The sequence below is a fragment of the Phascolarctos cinereus genome, unplaced genomic scaffold (assembly GCF_003287225.1).
Source record: "Phascolarctos cinereus isolate Bilbo 61053 unplaced genomic scaffold, phaCin_HiC Scaffold_1;HRSCAF=81, whole genome shotgun sequence".
Lineage (NCBI taxonomy): Eukaryota > Metazoa > Chordata > Mammalia > Diprotodontia > Phascolarctidae > Phascolarctos > Phascolarctos cinereus.
The window spans coordinates 261,673,679-261,699,474 of record NW_027555514.1 but is presented as its reverse complement, the minus strand read 5'-3'; the positions used below and the strand labels follow the sequence as shown (position 1 = coordinate 261,699,474).

The following is a 25,796-nucleotide window of genomic DNA, read 5'->3' as shown; positions in this document are numbered from 1 at the left end:
TAACAGAACACAATCAAGAACTCATTCAAACCCAGCTCACTTTCCCTGAAATAGAAATGCATTTCTGGAATCCCTCTCTGGACTAGCTCATTAATTTCACAATGCTTTGAAACAACCCAGTCCTAACAACAACTCATATAAGGACTTTCTATCATCAAATGAGTTATTGATGATGGTATATGTAGTTACAGATTTAGAAAGCTGAAGCATAACAGTATGGGAAGGAGGGGGCATCCCAAGGCAGGGGAAAGAGCTTTGTTCCTGGCTGGGCACCTTAATGCCTGGTATTTGGCATTGTTTCAATGCTCAAAGCCCCATTTGGCATGCTCTCACCAATTCCATTTCTATAATCTCATTTAAATTTCACCTGCCACCTGTCTCCATATAAAGAGGAAGAGCTGGAAGAAACACTTCAGCTGTTAGTTCTTTGTCCTGAACTGCTGGAGCTTAATTAAAAGAATTATATTAAATGACACTCACCACGCCTTTCTTGGAGAATGGCCATCTCGGCTTTTTGGGTTCTGGTAAATGAAATGAAAGAAAAGGTATTATTCTATAAGCAAGTGATGGATTATCATGAGGCTTTCTGAAATCTTTCTTTTTAAATAATGAGCCGAACCAAAATTTTCCTGTTTTAATTTTACTTCTCTCTTAAGGGAACAAAATAAGAATTTCTATTTGTTCAAATAATATAATGAAGCCTGGACTTAGAGTTAGAAAGACCTGGGTTCAAATGCCATTTCTGATACTAAACAAGTGACTTTAACAATGACATTAAACAAGTCACTTGCTTAATATCTCTCATTCAGGCTTCTCTAAGCCTCAATTTCTTCTTCTCTAAAATAAGGGTGTTAGATTAGATATCCTCCAAGGTCCCTTCCAGATCTAAATCCACATTGCCATGATCTCAGTTCTGCCATTTTCTATCTCTATGACCATGGACAACTCCTTTAACCTCTGTGGGCTTCAGTTTTATCATCTGAAAATAAGGGAGTTGGACGAAATATCCTTTATGGTCCCTATGGTCCAGCTATAAATCTATAATACCGTAATCTTGGTTCTTCTACTTACTTCCAAAATGGCTGTGGGCAAGATATTTAATCTCTCTGGGCTTTGATGTCACCATTCATAAAATAAATTGACCTCTAACGTCTCTTCCAGCTTTAAATCTGTGATACCATCATCTTGTTCTGTCATTTGCTATCTATATGACTGTGGTCAAGTCATTTAACCTTTGTAGGCTCTTATAAAATGAGGAGGCTAGACTTGATTCAGGTTCTTTTCATAATTAAATCTGTGATCTTTCAGATTCAGTAGGAATTAGGGTGACCTAATTAGAATATTATCATTCTTCATTCAGAGGAAATTCCATTTGTTTCACAAGGTGTGGTACAACAACTTCAGTAACTGATTAAATACACAAAGTCTTAGATGGAAGGACCTCTTGAGGTTATCTGATCTGGCCCCCACTTCTATACAAGCTTAAATCTAAACCATCCCAATATATGTGGTCTGATGGGTGTTGACAAATCTTGAGGCCCAAGAGATTATATAAACCAAGCTTCACTCATAATTTGGAAGGAATATGCAAACAGTGAGAATTAAAATGACATTAGGAGGCTGGCTGCTTTCATCTGCCTGGAGATGTTCACATTGTCGATTTCCTTTCAAGTAGTTAGAATTCAAGGTTGACTGAGAAGGAAACCATTTTAAAGCCACATTAAAAGAAATAACCATTAAGACAAAGCAGGAAAACTTTGGCTCCCTGGCTTTTATATATATTGCCTTCCCTACTTGCATGAATTTCTTTGAGCATTGCTGAAACAGTGCCGTGAGTGTTAATGGTACCTCTGGAAAGGCTGAGAAGCAACTCTTGTGATTGGGTGGCATGAGCTGACAGCTCAAATAAAATGGATGAAATAGGCCCTACTTACATTCATCTCTCCTTCTAATCAAATTCATCAGATGGCCCCTTCTTTCAATTCAGTAGAATGGAGGTAATTATCTGGGCTGCAATTTATTTGCGAATGACATGCCTCACGGTGTATTTTCAATGGGGCCATTGGGAGGTATTTGTCTGGCTGAATATCCTCCTTCTGGTTTTGGCCCTCTCACTGATTTTTATAAAGACAAAGGTGAGTTACACTTCCTCTAGGTAAGTATTAATGGAAACTGCTTATTACCTGGTGTTTTAAGGTTTGTCTTAGCAGTTGTGAAGTTCCCACTAATTGCAATTTTTGCTCTGGAGTGAAGGAAATCATCTTTCTGTGTAATTATTATAATGGACCAAGAAAACTTAACTTTGAATCTCTGCTAACACGTGGAGCCCTGACCTTTGGATGGCTCAAGAAATGGAAATTTTCAAATTGACATCTCATACCTTTAGTCTTTCATTAATTCCGCCCTTTTCTTACTTTTACCTCTAGCTACACTGATACTGTCTGGAAGAAAACACAATATTGGCCCCATCTTTGATTTTGGACATAATAATAAAGTCAATGCTAATATTCCTTTCTGGAAAGGTTATGTTAAATAATTTGCTGCCCAATGGATCGACTTATCATCCCTCTGACTTCCTATACCCATATTCCCTTCCCTGGCCATTCCTTACCTATAGGCATTGCTCACTGAGGCCAGGAATTGTCTTGCTTTTGTATGAGTCCCCAATCATAGTATCTGGTTTCATTCATTCATTCATGAATTAGACTGAGTGACCTCAGGAAAGGAAGCATCTTTTCAGTCATCATGGTACCTAATTCAGTGCTAAGAGTAGAGACTTGTTGATTTGATGTAAAATGAAGCTGTTAGGTATGCACCACAGAGGAATTGTAGTGCAATTTATTCTTTGACATTTCCAAGATCAGTAATTCCATTGGTGGGGATACTTCATATGCTAACATAGGTTGCAACCTCTCCATGTCTTTGTGAGTTGCTATAATAATAATGAAAAAAATCACCCTGCAGCAAGCTGGGAATGCACCTGTGTGAAGGTAACATGGATGATTCTTTTATGACAGATATACAGTCATCATTTGGCCACACTGAACACTTTTCCAGCTTTATAAGACTCTCCAAAGGCTATCCACTATTGTTACGGCCTTCAAGAACTAAGGGTTCTCCCCCATGTCATAAGGAGGCATCAGGGTAGGGCTTCAATGGAGAATATATTTTAATGGAAATTAAATACTTTAGATAGCTTCCAAAGTGGAATCAGGTATATAGACTACTGCTGTGGTTATCATATGTATATATCACAACCTTCAGCCCGTGGATTGTGGGAGGCAGCATGGTCTTATGGAAAGAATATGGATTAAGAATCAGGAGATAAATTCTAGCCCAAGTTCTGCCACAAGCCAGCTGTGTGGGCTTGGGTCCACCCCTTTGCCTCTCTATGACCTTTTCCATCATATAGAAAGAAATAAGGGAGTTGGGCCAGGTGATCTCTTAAGTCTTCTAAGGTTCTATGACTTGAATACTCTCAGATACATAGGGAACTCAACTTGAAGACCATTATGCCTTTTCATATGGCTAAACTTTAGGGTCCCTGATTTCTCTCTCATTTTATAGATGAAAACACTAAGGTCCAGAGAAAGGGGATGGTTTTTCCAGGGTCAGAAAGTAGCGAGTGGCAGATTTAGGTTGTTAACATGGGGTGTAGGCAGACAGACCTGTGCCAAGACTTCTACATTTTCCCTAAGATTCTCTTGGTGTCAGATCTAGTAAATGTTCGATCATTTCAGTTTCACAGATGGCTGACCCTGGGAGTCTGGCCTGAGGGAACTTGTAAGACAATGGATGGAGGGGTTGATCCCAAGCTCATAGAATCAAAGACCCAGAGCTGGAAAGGACACTAGAGATCTTAAGAATACAAGTGTCTCATTTTACAGATGAAGAAACTGAGGCCCATAGAGTCTAAATGTTTTGCACAGGGTAATACAACTAATAAGGACCCAAGGTGGGCTTTGAATCCAGGTCTTCCTACCTTCAGATCCAGCAGTACAGTATACTGTACTGTCTTTCTAGCATAGTGGTAATGGTGGCAGTGACCGAGGGTCAGTCTTTACAAATGGCCCATCTCATTCCCACTTCTCTCACTTACTACCTGTGTGAACTTGGGCAAATTACTCAGTCTTTTGGGACATCATTTTCCTTATCTGTAAAATGAGGGGATTGGATTCAATGGAATTTTTCAGGTCAAAGATCTTCCATACACATTTAGGCAAACTGCCCTGCCTTAGAGACACATTTGCTATAGCTGATGAGCTAGTGCTAAGCCAAATGGTTGCTTTCAAATAATGTGAATTGCCTTTGCTAGGTTTAGGTCTTATGGTTCTTACTTCAAAAAACCCAAACCTTCTGACAGTGACCTGAATTCAGCAGCAGGGCTGGATGGCACAGGTAGCTGGCCACTCCATCGGGCACCAGGAGATCTCCAGGGAACACCTCAAGTCCAGGTAGGTTCACCACCACTGAACTTCGCCTGTGCTGGTACAACCTGTACCCAAGGCAAGAGAGGGGAGAGCTTAGCGCTTGGCTTGCTGGTCCAGGCTTTGCCTGAATAAAAACAGATACAGTTTCTTCAGGAGAAATGACAACATAAATCAACCCTGCTTCTTTTGCTTTAAAAGGGTATTTAAGATGAACCTAAATTATGCATATTTATGCAGATTATTACAAATCACCCTGTGGATAAAAGCATGGTGGTATGATACTTGGATATCAATATTCCTAGAGCTGTTGTTTCTATTAGCACATTTTATGGAAAGAAAACAGATAAGCACCATTAGAGATGTTTATGCCATAAGAGACAGTGATGCTCTTCTCATTTCCAATCACTCATAACTCTTGAATTGCTCTTAGTAATAAATTCACAAAAAAAAGAGAATGGCATATTTAAGACATCGAGTGGGACAATACTGAAGGACAATTGAATATTGTCCTGGTGACCTGTTGGCTAACTTCCATCACTCCCCCCCCAGCATTCTCAGGGATTAACAGGGACTCATTCACTCCGTAAATTTCCAGCTGCCTTGGCATCTTGAGTGTTTTTCTGGCCTTTAGAGTGTAGTAAAGGCTGTTCAGGCCTGCTAAGGTATTTCACTGGCTCAGTTATAACGCATTGAAACTGGTCTCTACAAGCAGTACAATTTCTTCCTATTCATCAGGATCTTAGGAAGCTACTTTTGAGGGTTTTTTCCTATGATTTTCAGATTTGCTTCAATTTATTTAATTTTAATTTTTTATTTTTAGGCAATTGGGGTTAAGTGACTTGCCCAGGGTCACATAGCTAGTAAGTGTCAAGTGTTTGGTCTGAGGCTGGATTTGAACTCAGGTCCTCCTGACTTCAGGGCCAGTGCTCTATCCACTGTGCCACCTAGCTGCCCCCAGATTTGCTTCAAAGAGATGCTGCCTGATAGCACTCAGATAAGATTGTTCTGGGAGATGCCATCCTAGGCTATGTAGGATGCAGACATCAATCTCTCTTTGTTGTTATTCAGTTGTTTTCAGTCATTTCAGACTGTTTGTGACCCCAACTGGTGTTTTCTTGACAGAGATACTGGAGTGGTTTGCCATTTCCTTCTCTAGCTCACTTTACAGATGAGGAAACTGAGGCAAACAAGGTGAGGTGACTTGTCCAGGATCACACAGCTAGTAAATGTCTCACTTTAGGATAATAGATTTAGACCTCAATGCACCCTTAGAGGTTAGTCTAACTTTCTTCAATTAACAGATGAAACAACAGAGGCCCAGGGAAACTAAGTGACTTACTCAACATCTTGTGGGTAGTCATTGATAGAGACAGAGTCTGAACTCAGGTTCTCTATCTCAAAATTCAGTGGTACTCCCCCCAAAAAACCTCTCACTTCTCTGATGAACTTTTGAAAAAAGGACTGTTTTTTTGGGGAGGGAAGCAACTTTTGTCCCTTGGATTGAAGATATCATAGTGGAATAAGACCAAAATTTTGAATCAGAGGATTTCAGTCTAAATTCCAGCTCATCTAACTTAACTGCATGTGATCTCTTGGTAAACATTTCATCCCTCTGGTCTTTAAAGAGAGAGGCTTCAGTAAAGAGGATAAGTGTGTGTAGGAGAGAGGCTGGGGAGAAGTTAGATTGCAAGGAGTTGGAAAGAGAGGGAATGGTGAGGAAGTGGGAATATTGAATGCAGACAACATTTTCAAGATTAGCAGTGAAGGAGAGTAGAGAAACGGATTAGTGGTGAGTGAAGTGGGGGCAGGGCTGTGTTGCTGAGAGCACCCAGTAGACTTTCAAGGGTGAGCATCACTCTCTCCTTCCTCTGTTCTGAACATGTAACCGGGTCTCTTAACAGTTGTCTTTTATGCTTCCCATGAAGGGAGGAGGCTTCTCTTTCTTATCCTTTCCCCCAAAGCCCCAGCTATGGTAGCTGTTCAGACATGGCAGTGAGACCATGTGTTTTTCTAGGTGGACATGAGACTGTATCCCAAAATTCTAGCAGCCTCTTCTAATAAATAGCATTTATGTAGTGCTTTCAAGTGTGCAAAGCACTTGACATATAGCAACTCATTTGTCTTTCTTTCCCTGAGCTCAGGAGACTGATCTGTACTCTTGAAAGAGAGAGTTTTCAGATTTGATGACTACCTTGAGTGTTTGGAAATTCAGGGCTCCTTTCTTAGTGCTGGCTGACTTTCAGGAGGTAATCCTTTCAGCTACTACAATGCTTCTCAGACAAGATGATCCCCCAAAGGAGGTTGAGCCCGAGCCATGCCCTGACTGGCTAGAAGACATGGACCTTGAGGGAATTGCTTGGACAGCGCTGAGCTGAGGTGAAGTAGAATTGCCTGTTCGCAGTTCCAAAAAATGTTTCGTGTTTTGATGTATGATCCTGTGCAAGTCACAACTTCTCACAGCTCAATTTCCTCACCTGTTAAATGGAGATGATACTAATAGCCCCTACCTAAGAGGGGTTGTGAAGATCACATGAAGTAAAGTATACAAAGTATTTTGCAAATATTAAAGTGTTACATAGGGGCAGCTAGGTGGTACAGTGGATAGAGCACTGGAGTCAGGAGGACTTGAGTTCAAATCAGGCCTCAGACACTTAATAGCTGTGTGACCCTGGGCAAGTCACTTAACCCCAAGTGCCTCAAAAAAATAGTGCTATATAAATGCCAGTCATCATTGCCACCACCACCATCATCATCAGTCTCCTGAGTTGACAGGAGGTATGAGTATTGTATCATGTTTTAAGTATTTGTCAATGTGTGTCTTTTGATTTTAATAATTTCTCGTAGTGAGGAAATAGATAGTCAAGTCTAAGCCATACCTAAGCAGGCATCTCCTAAAAGTCATTGTCCAGCTTGTCCGAAGTCATCTCATCCTGTGAAGGGGAGCCCTCAGAACAGAGGAAGAAGAGAGTAATGCTCACCCATGAAAGTCTGCTGGGCACTCTCAGCAACATAGCCACAAGCCCCCCAAACTGTCCATTATTCTTTTAGACTACTCTTAGTTATTAGGAAGCATGTCCTTATGTTGAAATTACATCTTCCTCTCAGCTACCTTCATTACTTCCTTGCCCTATTTTGAAAGACCATGAAGAATGGAAGAAGTGTCTCAGTACTGGAAAAGGGGAAATGTTACCTTATTTAAAAAATAGGGAATCTTTAGTGCTATAGGAAAATAAGCCTGAATTTGATTCCTGGAAAAATTATGGAGTTTTTCAATTATTAAAAGGATCATTTCTGAGAATTTAGAAAAGAAAGTGATGATCACAAAATCCAGCACAGGTTCTTGAAAAGAGCAGGTCATGTCAGACTATCTCCCTTCCTTTTTGGACAAAGTTAGCAGATTGATTCATCAGGAGAATCAGTCAGTCAACAGGAGAAAGATATGGATATTTGGGACTATTCAGAAGAAATCGTCTCACACTTTGCTGGCTGGTGCTGTGAAGGGAGATGGAGTTATCTGTGAGTAAGAAATAATGGCCTAAACAGAGAAACTCACTATAGATCACAATTCTGCTATTCCTAATGTTAGAATTGTTAGAGAAATGAAAAATTTTAAAGGTTTCACAGAGTAACTCAATGAATTTAAGCCAGAAATATATTTTTTGTTTCATCCTTCCCTTCAATTTTATCAGTACCAGGAGTTTCTGGGAAAAAAAAAATCCCTCTACCAACAAAACTGGATTTAGATCCTGATAATATCATAGAGCAGAAGTGTCAGACATATCGTATGCAACCCTCCCCAGTGCCTCCAACTGTATTAAAATGTAATTGGGAAATGTTTAACGAAATAAATAAAAATACACCTGGACACCACTGCCTTAGAGATCATCTAATTCAATCATTTTTCAGATGGGAAACAGAGAATTTAAGTGACTTGCCCAAGGTCACTTAACTTGACAGTCAATTGACTGAGTCAGGATTCAAACCCAGGTTTTGTGCTGCAAATGCAGGGTTCTTTCTAGTCTGCCACATTTCTAATTCTGGATATATTAGTTGCCCAGTGGCTTTCAATATAAATTAGTAATCCATCCATGAACAATGTGTAGGATAGTGGGGGAGTGGTTCTCTATTACCTCTTGATATTTACCTATCTCAGGTGTGCTGGGACAGGAAATCAATCAATCATTAAGAATTTATTAAGAGTCTACCATGTCCCATGCACTGTGATAGGCACTGGAGAAACAAACACAAAACTGAAACATTTCCTTTAGAAGTTTACATTCTGTTAGTGAAGAAAGTATGCACATATGATCATAGGATTCCAGGTCCAAAGCCCTCAAAGACCTCAAAGGCCATCTATTCCACCCCTTGTTTTACAACTGAGAAAACTGAAGTCTGGAGAAGTTAATAGAAGGACTGGCGTTTTAGAATACCTTGAAGGATCAAGCTACATTGATTGACACATTTTTAAAATTTATAAGTCAAAGAACATTGAGATAGTATGATGAAAGTTTTCATTTCAAAGTACAATTATAATATCTGCGTGCAATTATTTGCATTTAAAGGACTTTGCACAGATAGGATACATTACCAAAATTTTTTTTTTGCAACAATTGACATGCATGATCCTTCTGTTAAGTGACTTGCCCAAGGTCATGCAGGCAGTATACATCAGGAGTAGGATTTGAATGCAGGTCTTCTGTCTCCAGAGTCAATGCTCTCTCTTTCTCTTTCTCTCTGTCTCTTTCCCTCTCCCTCCCTGCATACATACACACATACCATACTTGCACACATATACAAATATACATATATATAAGCACACATATATGTACTATCTTTCCATACATACATATTCACGTACATATGTATACACTTATGTATATAGTGTGTGTGTGTGTGTGTGTGTGTGTGTGTGTGTATATATGTATATATAGTATCTATCAATATATCCATCTATGTGTCCATCCATCTATCCATCTATTTGTCTATCCATCTGTCTTTCCATACATACATGCATACATATATACACAAAATAAAAACAAAGTAATTTGGGGGAATAGGGCATCAGTTGGGGGATAATCAAGAAAGGATTCAAGTAGCTGGTGATTCAAGCAGTATCTTGAAGGAAACCAGGGGTTCTTAGAGGAATGGGCTGATCATTTTGATCAAATGCTTGGAAATATCCAATGAAAAACACCAATGCAAAACCAAAAATCTTTATTCTCTCTTTTTTCATTTTGGTTGGAAAACATAACTAAGAACCTGGTTTTTAGGACTCAATTTTGGGGTTCCCATCCCACTTCTCACACTTACTAGCTGTGTGATCCTGGGCAAGCCCCTGCATATCTCTGAATCTCACTTTCTTCACCTCTAAAATGAGGAGTTAGCCTAGATGGCCTCAGAAGTCCCTGCCAGATCTAATTCTATGCCATGGATCAAAATAGGTCCTAAACCTGAGTGTGTGAGCAAGGTTCCCAGTTGTCTGGGCTTTCGGTCACACCCCAGTTCTCAGATGAAACTCCATTCTCACCCCTCACTCACAGACACAAACATAGCCCCCATCCACTGACCCTCAGTTGTGCTGCAGGGCCACTGACAGATCAGAGCGGACAGTTCCCATGCTACTGGTCAGGATCTCTTGGTCTCTGGCCCAGAGTCACCAGCTTCTCTTTTCCTTTCTGTCCTTTGCTGAAATATGTAAGCTTTGATATGTGGGTGGGTGACTGCGGCAATTCTGGGAATCCAGAGAATGTTTCCCCACCCCTGACCAAGTGTGTGTGCGCGTGCGCGCACACACACACACACACACACACACACAGTGAAAGACATCACTTGAGGGTCAGCAACAGAAAGCAATTCCTGCCTCACTCCCCAATACCTTTAACCAAAAGATATAGCCTTGAAGTACAATTAATAAGGGAGGAATTAGTCCTTGTAGATATTTTCCAAAGAAAATTATGGAGGGAGAAAATGTATGGTAAAGGAAAGGGCATTATGTGCAATGAAATGAACTCTGGATTTGAAGTCAAGAGGACCTTAGTTTTGAACCATATCTCACTTTCTCTGCCTCAGGTGTCTATGGGCCAGTCATTTCGCTCATGTGGAGGTCAGCTTCTATATCTGTGAAGTGAGGGGGTGTTGGACTAGATGAAGAGTTCTTAACCTGGGGTCTTTGGACAGATTTCAGTGGGTCTGTGAATTTGTATGGGAAAAAAATTGCATCTTCATTTTTAGTAACCTCTCTTTGAAATTGAGCATTTCTTTCCATTATGAATGTAGGCAATGAACACCAATCTGAGAAGGGATCCCCCAAGTTTTACCAGATTTCCAGAGAGGAGGATTCGGACACAAAGGATCAAGATGCTATGGATGAGATGATCTCTAAGGTCCCTTCTCGGTCCATGGGTGTGCTGGATACAGTTCAAAGTTGGGAGAGTCAAATGTTAATTTTCAATGTGAGCATTTATACCTTGGAAATCAGCAAATGTTATACATCAGGCCTTGGTTTGTTGTTTTGTTGATCGTCTTAAGAAAGTGATAGAGAAAAATGTTTATGATGCAGACCCTAGCTAGACACCGAAGAAAGAGAATTATTTAAATTGTTGGAGAAATGGAGAGAATACAAATACACAGAAATGGGAGAAGGCTGGATGAGATCAGAGAACAGCTAGTAGAACTAGACTGGATGGAATAGAGGGTGAATAAAGAGTATGAATATAAGAATAGAGAGATACAGATTGAAAATAAGGCCAGAACTAGATTATGTTGTTCAGTAGTTTCAGTCATGTCCCACTCTTTGTGATCCCACTTGGGATTTTCTTGTGAAAGACTGGCCAATTCCTTCTCCAATTCATTTTACAGATGAAGAAACTGAGGCAAACAGAATTAAGTGACTTGTCCAGGGTCACATAGATAGTAAGTATCTGAGGCCACATTTGAACTCGGGTCTTTCTGATTCCAAGCTCAGATACTCTATCCACTGTGCCACCTGGAAGGCCTTAAATGATAGGCAAGCAGATTGTTTCTTTAACCAATAGGGAGCCATGGAAAGTTTTCAAGCAGGGATTGACATTGTCCAAATTCTTCTGCACCACAAAGATTGCTTTAGCAGGTTTATGAAGGACAAATTGGAATGGAGGAGGCTAGAGTTAGGGGGACTTAGGTAATGAGAGCAGGACCTAGGGTGTTATCAATCTGAGTCAAAAGGAAGAAAATGATGTGAGAGATAATGGAAAGAGAGGTTTGGCCTGATGTGACAATTGACTGGGCAGATGGAGGTGAGGAATAAGGAAAAGTTAAATATGAATGACATTTTGAGCCTACGTCACTGGATTTTAATTCATTAAGTAGTTGTGAAACGTGTATTATATGGTAGACATTGCATTAGGCATTACTTATACAAAGACATTAATGAAACAGCCTCTGTTCTCAAGGATCTTTTTTTTTCTACTGGGGGTGAGGTCAAGGGGAGGAAAGATTGTTAAATGACATGACTAAGCCTGTACATTTTAATTTATGCCATTTAAATATTTATATACAAAATTATGTATAATATTCCATTTTGACCAACAAGTTAATGCAAAGACTATATATTGTTAGGGTCAAAGTTTTGTTTATTACAAATATAGTTAAATCTAATGTTAAAAGTGGTGTGGGGTATAGGGGGAAACTGTGCTGGATTTGGAGTCAGGAATCTAGAAAAAAATTGACTATTCACATATCACCTATATGACCCTAAGTAAGTCACTCAACCATACTCAGGCCTTATTCCTACCTCTCCCTCCCCCTTCCTATAAAGTGAAGGGATGGGATTCAAAGACTTCCAAGGTCAATCAATAACGTAATAATCATTTATTAAGTATTTGCTTTTAATATTTCTACTTTTAACTGTAAAATTTTTATGTGCTAATATATGGTCAGTCTTTGTAAAGGCACCATGAACCACTGAGAAAAAAGATGTATTCCTTTCTATTTCCATTCAATTCTCTGCAGATATCTATCATTTTTGGCTTATCTAAAATTCTATTCACTTCCTTGACTTCTTTCTTTCTTTCTTTTTTTTGTTAGATTCATCTAGTTCTGAAAGGGGAAGATTAAAGTACCCTACTGTTACAATATTACTATCTATTTCTACCTGTAATTCATTTAACTTTTTTTTTTAAATTTTAGATGCTATATTATTTGGTGCATATAGGTTCAGTATTGGCATTGCTTCATTGTCTATGGTACCTTTTATAAAAATGTAGTTACCCTGTTTATCTCTTTTAATTAAATCTATTTTAGCCATAACTTTGTCTGAGATCATAACTGCTACCCCTGCATTTTTTGCATCAGATATGGGGCACCTATAATGCTGTGGGCCTGGAGTCAGGAAGACCCATCTCCATGAATTCAAATTCAGCCTTAGACACTTACTAGCTGTGTGATCATGGGCAAATCACTTCACTCTGCCTCAGTTTCCTCATCTGTAAAGTGAGCTGGAGAAGGAATGGCAAACCATTCTGGTATCTCTGCAAAGAAAACCCCAAAGGGGGTCATGGAGAGTTGGGCATGACTGAAAGGAATCAAAAGTGTTTACTCTGCATCTCCCTCTCTGCTAGGTTTTGGGAAGACAAACACAAGAGAGATCATGTAAGCCCTCAAGGAATTTATCTTCTACTAAGGAGCTTCAACATGTCAAGGGATTAGTAGTAGATTACAGCATATAGGCATAGGGGATAGAGAGTGGACATGGGATATCATTGGCATAGGGGATTCCTAGGTGAGTAAACTCCCTCTACTAATTTCTCTGCAAGTTGTATTAGAAAACTGCCTAGATCACTGAGAAGTCAAATAACTTGCCTAGGGTCACACAGCCAGTATGTGTCAGAGGGAGGATGTGAATCCAGGTCTTGCTGACTGTACACCACACTGCTTCTAATATAGGATATATACAAAATCAACCCAAAGTGATTTGAGAAACAGGGGGAAGGCATTAACACCTGGGAATATCAAGAAAGGTCCTTTTCCCTTCAGATATGTGATCACATACATTGTTCTTTACCTGAAGAAAGATACAGACACTACTGCAAATGTTGCAGATAGAAATTTCAGCTCTCAAAGGGCCTTTAGAGTTAGCAGCCATATTGCTCAAGGGATGAACTCTCCCAACATAGCCTGCATGGAAGGAAAAGTCCATCTGTTTACATGTTCAGAGAAGGTTTTCTGAGGTACCCAGGAAACTAATGACTGGGTCAAATTTTAAGGTTGGTCTATGCTTCCTCTTTTCACCTCTTTCCTCCTCCCTTGTCCTACTTCTGCAGGAGTTTGTTTCTCTTAAATTGTTTTCTGACTGTCCAAAGCTCCACCCACCCCTGCCTTTCCTTTCCTGGAACCAAAATTCTCAGTCTTTAGTAAATTCACATGAAATTATGAAAGAAAATCACCCTTCTTAGGTGGCATTTGCATTTTAAAGAAGGCTGTTAAACTAAGGTTTCAGCTGGAAACCCCTTACCTCGCACACTATTTTTGCTTTCCTAGGACTAACCTAGGTAAATACCTAAAAGCTATATGGTTTAGGATTGCAGATTTAGAGTTGGCAGAGGTCATATAGCCCAACTGCCTCATTTTATAGATGAGGAAACAGAGGTTCACCTCAGAGAGGTGAAGAGATTACCTAGTTTCATGTGGGTGGGAATTACAAGAAGTAGAATTTGGACCCATCAATTTCAAATCTGTTTTATGCTGCTGGAGGGAGGCTGATTACTCATAGGGTGCCTACTTGGAGATGAATTCTTTCACTACAGTAATCTATAAAACAAATCTATAAAACAAAAAAGAATAGTCAGGCTAGTCTGGATCTCAGGTGGACTTGAGCTTGAAGGGATTTGAGAAGTCATGAAGTCCAACCCCCATATTTTACAGATGAAGAAACTGAGGTTCATAGAGATTAAGTGACTTGTCCCGAGTCACAAGTTACATGTGTGGGATTTGAATCCAGGTCTTCTTGATTCCAAAATCAGCACTCTATCCCAGGCTGCCTTTCAAAATACTCAGTTCCATGGGTTAGGAATCATACCTGGATCAACTGCTTAGAAGGCAGCTTTGCTCACTACTATACCACCAATACTACAAGCTGTTGTCAAGAATATATTTGGAAGGGCAGCTAGATGATGCAGTGGATAAAGCACCAGCCCTGGAGCCAGGAGGACCTGAGTTCATATCTAGCCTCAGAACTTACTAGCTGTGTGACCCTGGGCAAGTGACTTAACCCGAATTGCCTTAAAAAAAATATACTTGGAAAATTGCTCTGGTGTTGACTGTCAAATGCTTCAAAGAAATAAAAAAGAAGTGGGATCGAGAAAGAGTCATTAGATTTGGTGATTAAGAGATCACTGGTAATTTTGGAGAGAGAAGTTTCAGGTGAATGAGGAGGTTGGAGGTCAGACTGCAAAGGATGGAGAAGAGAGAAAATGGAGGCATTGAGTATAGATGGCTTTTACAAGGAATTTAGCTGAGAAGTGGAGGGAGATATAGGATGATAGGTTAGCAGGGAAGGTAGGATTTGGTGAGGTTTTTTTTTCCAGGATGAGGGAGATATGCATGTGTTTGTAAGCAGTGGGGAAGGAACTGATAGGGAGAGACTGAAAATTAGAGAAAGAACGGGAATGATAGTGGGGGCAATCTGCTAGAGAAGGGATCAAGATTAGAAGAATTAGCCTCGGTGAGAAGGACCACCTTACATTAGGAATAAGTGGGACGTGATGTCAAGGGGATGCTAGATGAAAAGGAGAGAAGAGCTGGGCCTGGTGATTGGCTTTGATTTTCTGGATAAAGTATAACATAAAATCCTCAACTGAGGGAGTAGATGATGGGGAGGCTTGAGGATAGTTTGTAACTGTGGTAAGTTGGAGAGAGAATCAGTTATAGGGGAACAGCATTGCCTTGCTGCAGTGAGGACCCAGTTGAGATGAGATAACATAAATTTGTCATAGCTTCAATGGGTACAGTTGTACCCTGAGATAAAGAACCCTCACATGAGTTATAATGCTAGCAGGGAGGTCTGATGTACCCAGGGACCATCTGTGGTAGTGAGGTCTCATGTTTCAAAGGGCCAGAACTAAGAGATGGATCACTTAAGGTTAAAATATTCAGTTATGAGAGCAGATATGGCAAGGTAAACTAGCAAGCCAAAATGAAAGAGATGTTTCAAATTCATCACCATTTAGAAGCTTATTGTTAGGATCGAAGAGAAACACAATCTGAAGTCAGATTATAGTTCATGAAACTGGTTAAAAACCAGGTCTAAGCTCATAAGAAGGGCAGATTTCCAATTTGAGTTGTTGAATGTGGTTTTTCTGCTGGTATTCTTTTGACCCTTAACATTTGGAGGCAATCTTAACCTGTGTGCTCTCAATGAGTTTCAGCTTTTGAAAATCTTCCCGCTCAATGTCTCTAGCATTTCCTATGCAGGAAACAGCTGTGTCTATGAAGAAGCAGAGACACGTGCTTCAGGAGAACATGGCGTATGACAGCGTTTGCTTATCTTAAGCTTTTCTTGATGGAAAAATAGTTATGATTAGTGATGCAAAATAGAGCACAAGGGATGGTGGGTTCTACTAAGCTGGAAAGACCCTGTGACAGGCTATGTCTGTTGCCCAAAGAATCAGCCTAGCCAAGTGTGGAGGTGCTTGTCCCCAGCAGGCTGACCATGAGATGCTAATTTTATACACTTAAATCTAGGGCTGGAAGGAAGCTCAGAGTCCATCTAATTCAACTGTCTCATTTTACATGTGAGGAAATCAAGGTCCAGGGAGTTTTAGTGAACCAGATATGACCATAAGTCAAGAAGAGGAAGGGTCTCGGAGGCCATATAATCCAACCTCCTTAATTTTACAGAAGAGAAAACTGAGCCCTAGGAAATGAAGGAACTTATCCAAGTTTACACAGAGAGTTAAGCATCAAGGCAGGATGTAAACTTGGATCCATTGACTCTAGAACCAATGTTCTTTCTGCTTTACCAATGTTACTGCCTTCTCTTAGGTCTTGGTAATTCACCATGATTAAAACACAAAATAATCTTTAGTCCCATGAAGCCTCCATAGATTTCCACAATGATAGTAGTAGGGTAGGGGGTGGGGTTGGGGGAGGGGAAGGAAGGAGGAGAAAAGAGAATGCTAACAATTACAATTTTCAAGTCACTTATAAAAGGTAATCATGAGAGGCACCATGGAATGGTCTAAACAAAGACTTCTTAAACTTTTTCTACTTGAGACCCCTTTTTGCCCAATAAATTTTTACTCAACCATGGGTATATAGGTATATAAAACAGGTATACAAGTCAAACATTTACTCATAATAAAGCATAAAGAAATTTATTTTAAAACGATATCTTTGGTATACGTATAATTTTACCATTTATTAAAGATGAAAGCAAATTTGCATACTAATGATAAGATGTGCTTGTTTATTTTTATATAAATCTTGGTGGAATATTTTGGTCATTGCACGTTCAGAAACCTTTTACTGTTGCCAAATTTTTCGCTACTTCCATGTTCAGTTATGCGACCTTATATGGGGTTGCGACCCACAGTTTAAGAAGTATTGGTCTAAAGTGATCCAGCCTTGGGGCCATGAATCAATCAAGCAAGTAAGTATTTATTAAATGCCTGCTGTGTATAATGTTTCTGCCTGTGTGCCAGGTACCGAGGGTATAAACAAAGAATAAAACCATCGCTACTCTCAGGTAGCTTACAGTCTAATGAAAGTGTGGGTTCAAGTCCTGACACATACAAGCTGTATGACCCTGCACAAATCATTTAACCTATCATGTTCTGGTCAGTTTTCTAAGCCTAGAAGAAGCAGATTGAGTGGGGATCTGCTTTGGGAGCATGAGTTTCTTCAACAGTCCCTACACAGATTAATGAAATCACAGGTCCAGAAACCACACCCCCTCCTCAAATACTGTAAGAACTCTGTGAGATTTTTCTCCGACAACTGATTCACATACCACTTAAAGGTCCAGAATCACATCTATATTGATAACTTTTCTATAAATGAAATCAAAGATACAAAGAAGTTGCTGCAAAATAGGAAGATAGTTCTGGGAAAAATGAATAAAGAAATTGATGGGAAGTTTGGCAAATGAAGACCTTTATTTCAATCACTGACATTTCTTAGAGCAGTTTCTCTGTGCCAAGCACTAAGCATACAACAGCAAAAGTGAGACAGTATTTATCCTCAAGGATCTTACATTCCATTGGGAAGAAACACCATGTTTGCAGCTAAGTAAAGACAGGCTATATACACAAATACTAAAACTAGGAGAATCTGAGAAAGTAGGATACTTGAGCTGAAACTTGAATCTAGCAAAGGGCTCCAAAGGGGCAGAGATGAAGAAGGAAAACATTCCAGGCACATGAAGCTTCTTTCCTTTGAGCCTGACACAGAGTTAGATGCTTAATTCACAGTTGTTGACTGATCAGATCATCACAAGGAAGAAGCCAGAAGAGCAGAGGTAAAAAAAAGGTCTTATCCGGCAAACACTTCACGTCCTTGCCAACCAGTGAATCATGGCAGCCAAGAGGAAACATTGCTTTAGAGCATAAACTTATTTCCAAAATATTATGGGGGAGGATGAAGGCACATTACAATTTTTCACAAAATCATGAAATACATTGGAGGAAAAGATAAACCTACAGAAAACATGGTAAGAAATCCAACTAATGGGATTATCCCAAGAACATTTATAGAAGCTAGAAGGAAAGGAAATGGACCAAATTCAGCTATTTCCACAGCAATCAGTTTTCATCATTGATGACACTGGCATGACCACATTCACGCCACATATTTCCATTGAGCTGGAACCAGTGACCATATTTTACATAATTATAACTTCAAATAGTACAAATTCAAACACATGCAACCACTTCAGAGGAGTCACTATTCACACTTAGCTCAGTACCAGAACAGTTTGGTGAAGAAGTGACGATGACATTCAAGAAAATGAGCTCAGGAAACACAGTTTGACCTGGCCACAGAGGAAATCCTATGCAATTGTATAAGCACTAAGGATTTATTTTAATTTTTTTAAACAATTTTTTTCCACCAATTTTATTTCAAAGAACATCTCCCCCCCCCCTTTTCTCCCCAACAAACCAACCAACTACAATAAGGAATAAAAAAGAGGGAAAACCATTCATTAAAGCTAGCCAATACCCCGATTGTGTCTGAGAGTACATACAATGTTCTAAACTCTTAGTACTGCATCTTTGCAAAGAAAGAGGACTGGATCTGTGATTTCATTGATATAGGAAAATCCTGAGTGAGGAGACTTCCTCTGCCAATGGAGGTTAACACTTTCTCTGTACCTTAAAGTCTTGAAGAGTGTGTGACCCTGGGGCAAGATACTTATCTTCTCCTAGCCTCAATTTCCTTATCTGTAAAATGGGAATAATAATAGCACCTGACTAACTGGGTTGTTGGGAGGACCAAGTGAGACAAGAAAGTGCTTTGCAAACCCTTAAGTGGTTGAAGAATGTTTATTGGTCAGATCATTACATGCAGTCAGATTGACAGCCCATTGAGTTACTCCATTAGAACATATATTTTGTAAAGAAATTGCAGGTGTGTCCCAAAATGAATATGAGGAAGAGAGAGCAATAAATCATATTTGGGAAATTATCACATTTTCAATCATCTTAAGTTCTTCTCAGCTGCCAAAGACTTAGTCTCATGCTATTTCTATCCCACCAGGCTATTTTATCGTCAGATCACATGGTTTAACTTGAGAGGACTACAAGGTTAGCTCTAGGGCTATTCAAGGGCTTCTCTTAAGTATCAACTCTGGTCTCTCGAAATACTACCTTATGGTGGCAGGGCAGAATCTCAAAGTGATCATGATGTCAGAAATGCCACTCAAGTTGTCTCTAAAAAATCCTTCTTATAATAGATTCAATTCAACTATGCATAACTGACCCCTTATCAGATAGGAATGGGTATCATGTGCTTTCACAAAAATATCAGACACCTGTGAAAGGAACATGGCTATACATTCCCCATGTTGTTTCTGTATAGGTTACCACAGTAGGAAAGATACATAGCCATACTCACACTGGGGCAAACAGTGACTAAGAGAATCATGTGAGTCTTACTTTAATTTCTGAGGATAATTCAGATTGCTCAAAGGTGCAAAGGTCAGTCCATCTTTAACATTACTAGCTTTCATAACAGACTGGAAAATGGAAGTATTGGCTTAGATGTTCTCTAAGGTTCCTGCTAACTCTACATCTATGATCTTATAATTTCTGGTGAAGCTGACCTCTATGCCATCAAAATGGTGGCACAATGTCCCTAACTGTGAGAAGTATCTGACTTACATATATCTTAGTGCTGAACCACACAACTACTCTCATTGGTCCCACAATCTCTGGCCATGGTACTGACAGACATTTTGGTAACAGGGCTACTATAGCTGCCATCATTCAACAAACATTAAATAGTTAGTGAAGAACACTTTGCTCAGTGTCAAATGAGATACAGATTTTAGGAATAAACGTTTCCATTCTCATAGACCTGGAGTCCAGTGCAGGGAAGATGAGGGATTGAGTCACCAACAGAAATTGCTGCAAGATAGTATTATGTGATAAATACATGAGAGCAGGAAAAAAGTAACCATGCTACTTTACCAGTTAGGAGCTAAGTGAGGTCTCAGGAGAAAAGGCATTACCAAGCGGGGAGATCAGGGAAATCTTCATTGACTAGGTATCATTTGAATGCATCTTTGAATGATGAATGGAAATTCACCTGATTTGAAGAGAAGTATCATAGGATCAAAGATTTAGATCTGGCAGGGAGGTCATCTAGTCTAGACATCTCATTTTACGGATAAGGAAACTAAGTACTAGAGAATTTGAGGAACTTGCCCAGTATCACATAGGTTGGAGAGAAGATAGTTGGCAGATCTTGGATATAGAGCTAAAAGGGAATGTAAGAGCCATAGAATCTAACCCCTTAGAACCATAGACTTGGTATTAGAAGGAATCTTAGAGATTATTTTGTAGATTAGGAAACTGAAGGAATTGAAATGATTTACCCAAGAATTACACTAGTAATAGAAGATCCAGGATCTTAACTGGGGTCTTCTGAATCAAATTCAATAGTTTTCTTGTAATATTATAGTGCATACATATTATGCATACGTAATGTATAAATAATAGAGTGAGCAAAGGCATAGGGACATGAACAAACATGACCATTTGAGAGTCAGAGAATAGTTCAGTTTGACTGAAGCATAGAGTTTATATGGAGGGGAGTAATTCAAGAGAAGGGTATAACAGTGGGATAGTACCAGGTGATGAAGAGATCTGAATGACAAACAAGGGGGTTTGAACTTTATGGAGGAAGCAGTCCAGAGCTAGTGAAGACTTTTGAGCATTTAAGTGGCATGAAAGATGGACTGTCCGGTAAGAATGGAGGCAGGAAGACCTGCTAGAAGGCTATTATGGTATAATAGGTGGGTGGTAAGGAAGATCTATTTTATAATGGTAGCATTGGGAATTGAGAAGAAGGAATGGGTATGAGAGATATCCCCGAGGTAGAGTCAATAGGATTTAGTAGCAGATTGGATATGAGAAGTCAGTGAGAAGGAAGAGGATGGTGTTGCCATAGACAAAAATAATTAAATAAGAAGAGGGAAATTTAGAGGGAAAGATGGTGAGCTCAGTTTTGGAAATGCTGAGTTTAGGTGATTGTGAAACATCTAGGATGAGATGTCTTATAAGCCACTGAGGACATAGGTATGGAATTTAGAAGAAAGACTGAAAGGTTAGGGAATGTGTACATGTGTATATACATATGTGTATATACATATATGTATATGCATGACATATATATGCAAGTAGATACTGTGTATATATGTTTCCAAGGCAAATTACTTAGCTTCTCTGTGCTTCAGTTTCCTCATCTAAAATAAGGGTGTTCGACCCAATGTCCTCCAAGTTTCCTTTTAGCTTTTAATATGACCCTGTGACACAGTTAGGGACCTCACTGGCCATCTAATCCAGTCTATATCTGACCAAGATTCCCTTCTAAGACAGACTTGGCAAGAACTCACCCAGCTTCTTGCTTAAAGACCTCCAGTGAAGGTACTTCCTTTCCTTCAGCTCATTCCACTTTTGTATAGTTCTTATGCTAAGAATTTTCTTACTTGAGTCCAATTTTGTCTGTCTGCATCTGTGAGTGACCTTAGGAAAGAAAAGAGGAAAAGGGATAGGAAAAAAGAGAGCAGCAAGTAGGATGATTTGGACCTGGAAGGGACCTTAGATGTTCATGTTGTGTCTACATATTGGTTTCTTGGCAATGGATTAATTGTTAGAAAGAGCTGAGGCATTTCTAGCAGTTTTTGTACCCAGTGGAAAATTCATCTTTAGTTTAACTTTGTAATTCATGATATGAAAACCATCCAAGAAGTAATTAAAACAAATTCCAAAGAATGGGAGAGATAATTTGGTAATTTAGTGGGTTAAGGGCTAGAATGCTAAGGCCAATGAGGGTTGTGGAGACAGTCCAACCCTGAGGATTTAGGGTTCGTGCTTTTCTACTCCACCAGAGAAGCTATGTCAGGTGCTACTTTTCTGTGCATTCCAGGGGAAGAAAGGTAGCAAACACTGGGATTATTATTGTTCTGTCTTGATGGACAGAGTTGTCAGCAGGAGAATTACTTGTTGGCAGGAAAAGAAGGGAGGGAAGAAGAAGCCTTGGGGAAGAGAAGAGGGCAGAATGGTTGGGGATTTTCTCTGTGGGAGAGAGAGAGAAAGAGGAAGTAACCATGTTATAGTGCCTTGGAAGTCAGTCAGCACCTGAACTCAACTGATATACTCGTCATCTCATCTCTGTCTGTTAAATGTTTTCTAAGTGTTCTGCCGTCAGGCAAAGCATGAACTGCCCACATCAGTTTATCACCAGATCTAAGATAATTTGGCTTTTTCCTTTAAACAATACAAAACAAGTCAGCATAAAGTCATGCACCTTCAGGGTCCCAGCATTATGCTGGAAAACATTTTTCTGAATGTTTTTCTTTGAGGGAAGAACATCTGATTGTTTCATTATAGTTTAGGGAAAGAATAAATATTATGTTTTGCAAAGATGAGACTGGACAATACCTCAAAGGCCGTTTGCCCATGACCCCAGTTGGGCTGTCTTACTTCCTTATGAGTGGCTTCCAATACTCATTCTTGTGTGTTTCAAGGCAATGCTACTCCAGCTGCTCATTTGGATAGATTTTTGTTCTCATTTCCTTTAGACTATTTTCATAGAAATCAGAGTATTATCTCCTCTTATACCAGCTGTAGGGCTGGCTCTAGGAGGGAGTGACCTTAGCTACTGAGCTGGGTGGTGAAATGGTCAGTTAGATAGAACAGTGGATAGAGCTCTGGGTCTGGAATCCAAATCTGGGCAAGTCACTTAAGCCTGTTTGCCTCAGTTCCTTCATCTGTAAAATGAGCTGGAGAAGGAAATAGCAAACTACTGGTATCTTTTTCAAGAAATCTCCAAATGGGGTCATGAAGAATCAGACAACTGAAACAGCTGAACAACAGGTGGTGAAATGGTTAGAGCACTTGACCTGGCTTCACAAAGATCAGAGTTCAAGTCTTGCCTTAGACACTTACTGGCTGTGTGACCTAGGTAAGTCACTTAGCCTCTGTCTGTCTGAGGACCTTTACCTTCTCCAGTGCCTAGTTTCTTTATACTCTCTCAGAAGAAATCTGCTCTCAAAGAGGCAATGTGATATAAAGGATGGAGCTGAGGACCTGGGTTCAAATCCTGCCTCTATAAAATGGGGCTAATAATAACACCTGTCTTGGAGGATTGTTGTTCGGGTAAAATGAGATAATATTTTAAAGCACTTAGCAAACCTTATAGAATTATATAAATGTGAGCTATTAATATTATTATCCAAAGGGCCCACTCCCTCATCTCTCCTCCACTGCCTGGTTGACAACCAAATTCCCTGATTCTACTTTATTCCTTTGGTTTAAAACTTTGTTCCTCAGTTCTGCTTCATTTCCTTGGCTTAAAACTTTGATCTCTTTTAAAATACAAATAACCTGGGGGTAAGGGTGTTAAAAAAATAAAAAAGAACACACACTTTAAGCCTTATTAGCTTTTTGTAACTTAATTTTTCACAAGATCATAGGTTTAGAACTAGAAAGGACCTTGGCTCTGGAATTCACCCCTTGAATTTTACAGATGAGGAAACTGAGATCCAGAGAAGTTACAGGTCTCACAGCAAAATAGTCTTTAAGGTAGGATTTGAATCCAGGCCCTGAGCTCCATTTTTTTAATGTCATGTTGCCTCTGAAAACAGGTTTTTTTTTCGAGGGGGTATAAGCATGAAACTAGGCCTTGGAGAAGGGAAAATAAGAGTTCACTGAGGAGAGAGAGGGTACAGAAAGGGGGCCATGGTGCCCAAAACAAATGTTGTCAATCCCAATCCTTCTTGGATGACAAAAGCAAAGAAAAATCACTCTGGTATTGCAGTAGGTGCTTGACAAATGGTTCTTGAATTGATGCCCAGACCCTTTGGCTCTAAAAATTAGAATCATCTTTAAGTCTTCCTTCTTGAATCAATAAGCACCTACTGTGTGTACCAGGTACCACGCTAAGCTTTAGAATTCAACTTTAAAAGCAAGACCATCCCTGCTGTCAAGGAGCTCACATTTCTTACTGGATGTGAAACCTCATCATTTCAAATCCAGAGAGTTCTATTCAAAAGCAAGAACAATGGCTCAGTGGCAGCTAGGTGGCACCATACTATATAGACGGCTGAGCTTGGAATCCAAGACTCATCTTCATGAGTTCAAATCTGGCCTCAGACACTTCCTAGCTAGGTGACCCTGGGCAAGTCACTTAACCCTATTTGCCTCAGTTTCCTCATCTGTAAAATGAGCCAGAGAAGGAAATGGCAGACCACTCCAGTATCTTTGTCCCCTAATGGGTCATGAAGTATCAGACATGACCACAAACAAAAGAACAATAATGTGTTAAGTCAAGTGCTCTGGGTGAAAGGTGCCAAGAGGCACCAGGAAACTGCTGGGGTTGATAAAATGCTAACATTCAGGGAAGAGAGACTTTTCTCAACTGCAGGTTCTAGTTTGAGGCAAGAAATCCACGCCAACGATTCCAATTCCTCTCGAGTAACAAAGGCAAAGAAGTAAAGTCAGGCCAGTGCTGCATCTGGAAGAAAGGGAACCCTCTTCTGAAGATTCTCCTCTGGCGTTATTTAGTTTGCATTTATACGTTGTTTTCCCTAATAGACTGTAAGCGCAAGGGCAAGAACTGTTTCATTTATGTCTTTGGATCCTCAGGACCCAGCACAGAACTTGGCCCACAGTAGGTACTTAATGAATGCTGGTAGATTTATTATTAGATGCTAGAATTAATAAACTGAGATTCTGCTAGAAGCGCCTAATGAATACTTGCTAAATGAATACATTTAATTAATTAATAATTTAAATTATATTAAATTTCCAACATAGTCCTCCCCCTTATTAAATTGAGACAGTTGTATTGGATACATAATGTACAAGGTCCCTTCTAGTTCTGACATGCTATGATTTAGACATGGCTTTCCCTCTCTAGCTCTTCATCTCTTCCTTCCCCATTCCTCCACCAAGGCCTTCTGGGCATGACCTTTCTGAGAGCAGAGGGTATGCATACATGCCCTTTTAGATGTGAGACCAGCAGTTTGCCTTTGTATTTCTTTATATTAGTTCTCTTTATGTATTTGATACAGACTTATAAATAACATGTATGTGTCATCTTCCCTATCGTAAATCCCATGTGAATAGAGATTGTTTCATTCATTATGTTAGCATAAGAAGAAGCCAGTGGAGCACAGAAAAGATGCTTAGTAGGCACATCTTGCTCCATTTGTGTTTGTACTTGGAATCTCTTTTATTGATTTACTTATTTATGTTTTTACTTAGAGGAAGGGTCTTCCTATCTCTCCCAGGCTGGGAGTGCAATGGCCACTCACAATTGGCACAAAAGCTTTGATCTGCTCAGTTTCTGACACCTCCCGTTAGGGAGCCTGGTAGCATCACACTCTCAGGGCTCACCATGGTGCCAGACTTGGTATAGATATTCAATATCTTTAACCTGACTGCAGCTCAGAATTCTAGAACTCAAGCAATGGAGACTAACTTCAGCTTCCACAGCTGCAGGCATTATGGGCATGCACCCCCACGCTCAGCCTCAGAATCTCTCTTATAAATACAGATTTCTAGCCCTTCACACAGAAAAAAACCCAACTGGATGATGAAGAACACATTGCCCAGATGACACTATGCCACCGGATGGGCAGCCCTTTGGTTAGACCAGAGGTACCAA

The 25,796-nt window shown here is 39.8% G+C and overlaps 1 protein-coding gene across 1 annotated transcript in view; it reads right to left on the bottom strand.

Annotated features, from left to right (window-relative positions):
* Nucleotides 1-25,796, bottom strand: part of PLEKHG7 (pleckstrin homology and RhoGEF domain containing G7) — a 74,446-nt gene that overhangs the window by 43,647 nt on the left and 5,003 nt on the right. Inside the window, exons 3-4 of the mRNA XM_021006421.2 lie at nucleotides 4,368-4,495; nucleotides 481-521 (exon numbers count right to left, since the gene is read on the bottom strand). Of these exons, the coding sequence (XP_020862080.1) occupies nucleotides 481-521; nucleotides 4,368-4,495 (169 nt within the window). The remainder of the gene's footprint in view (nucleotides 1-480; nucleotides 522-4,367; nucleotides 4,496-25,796) is intronic.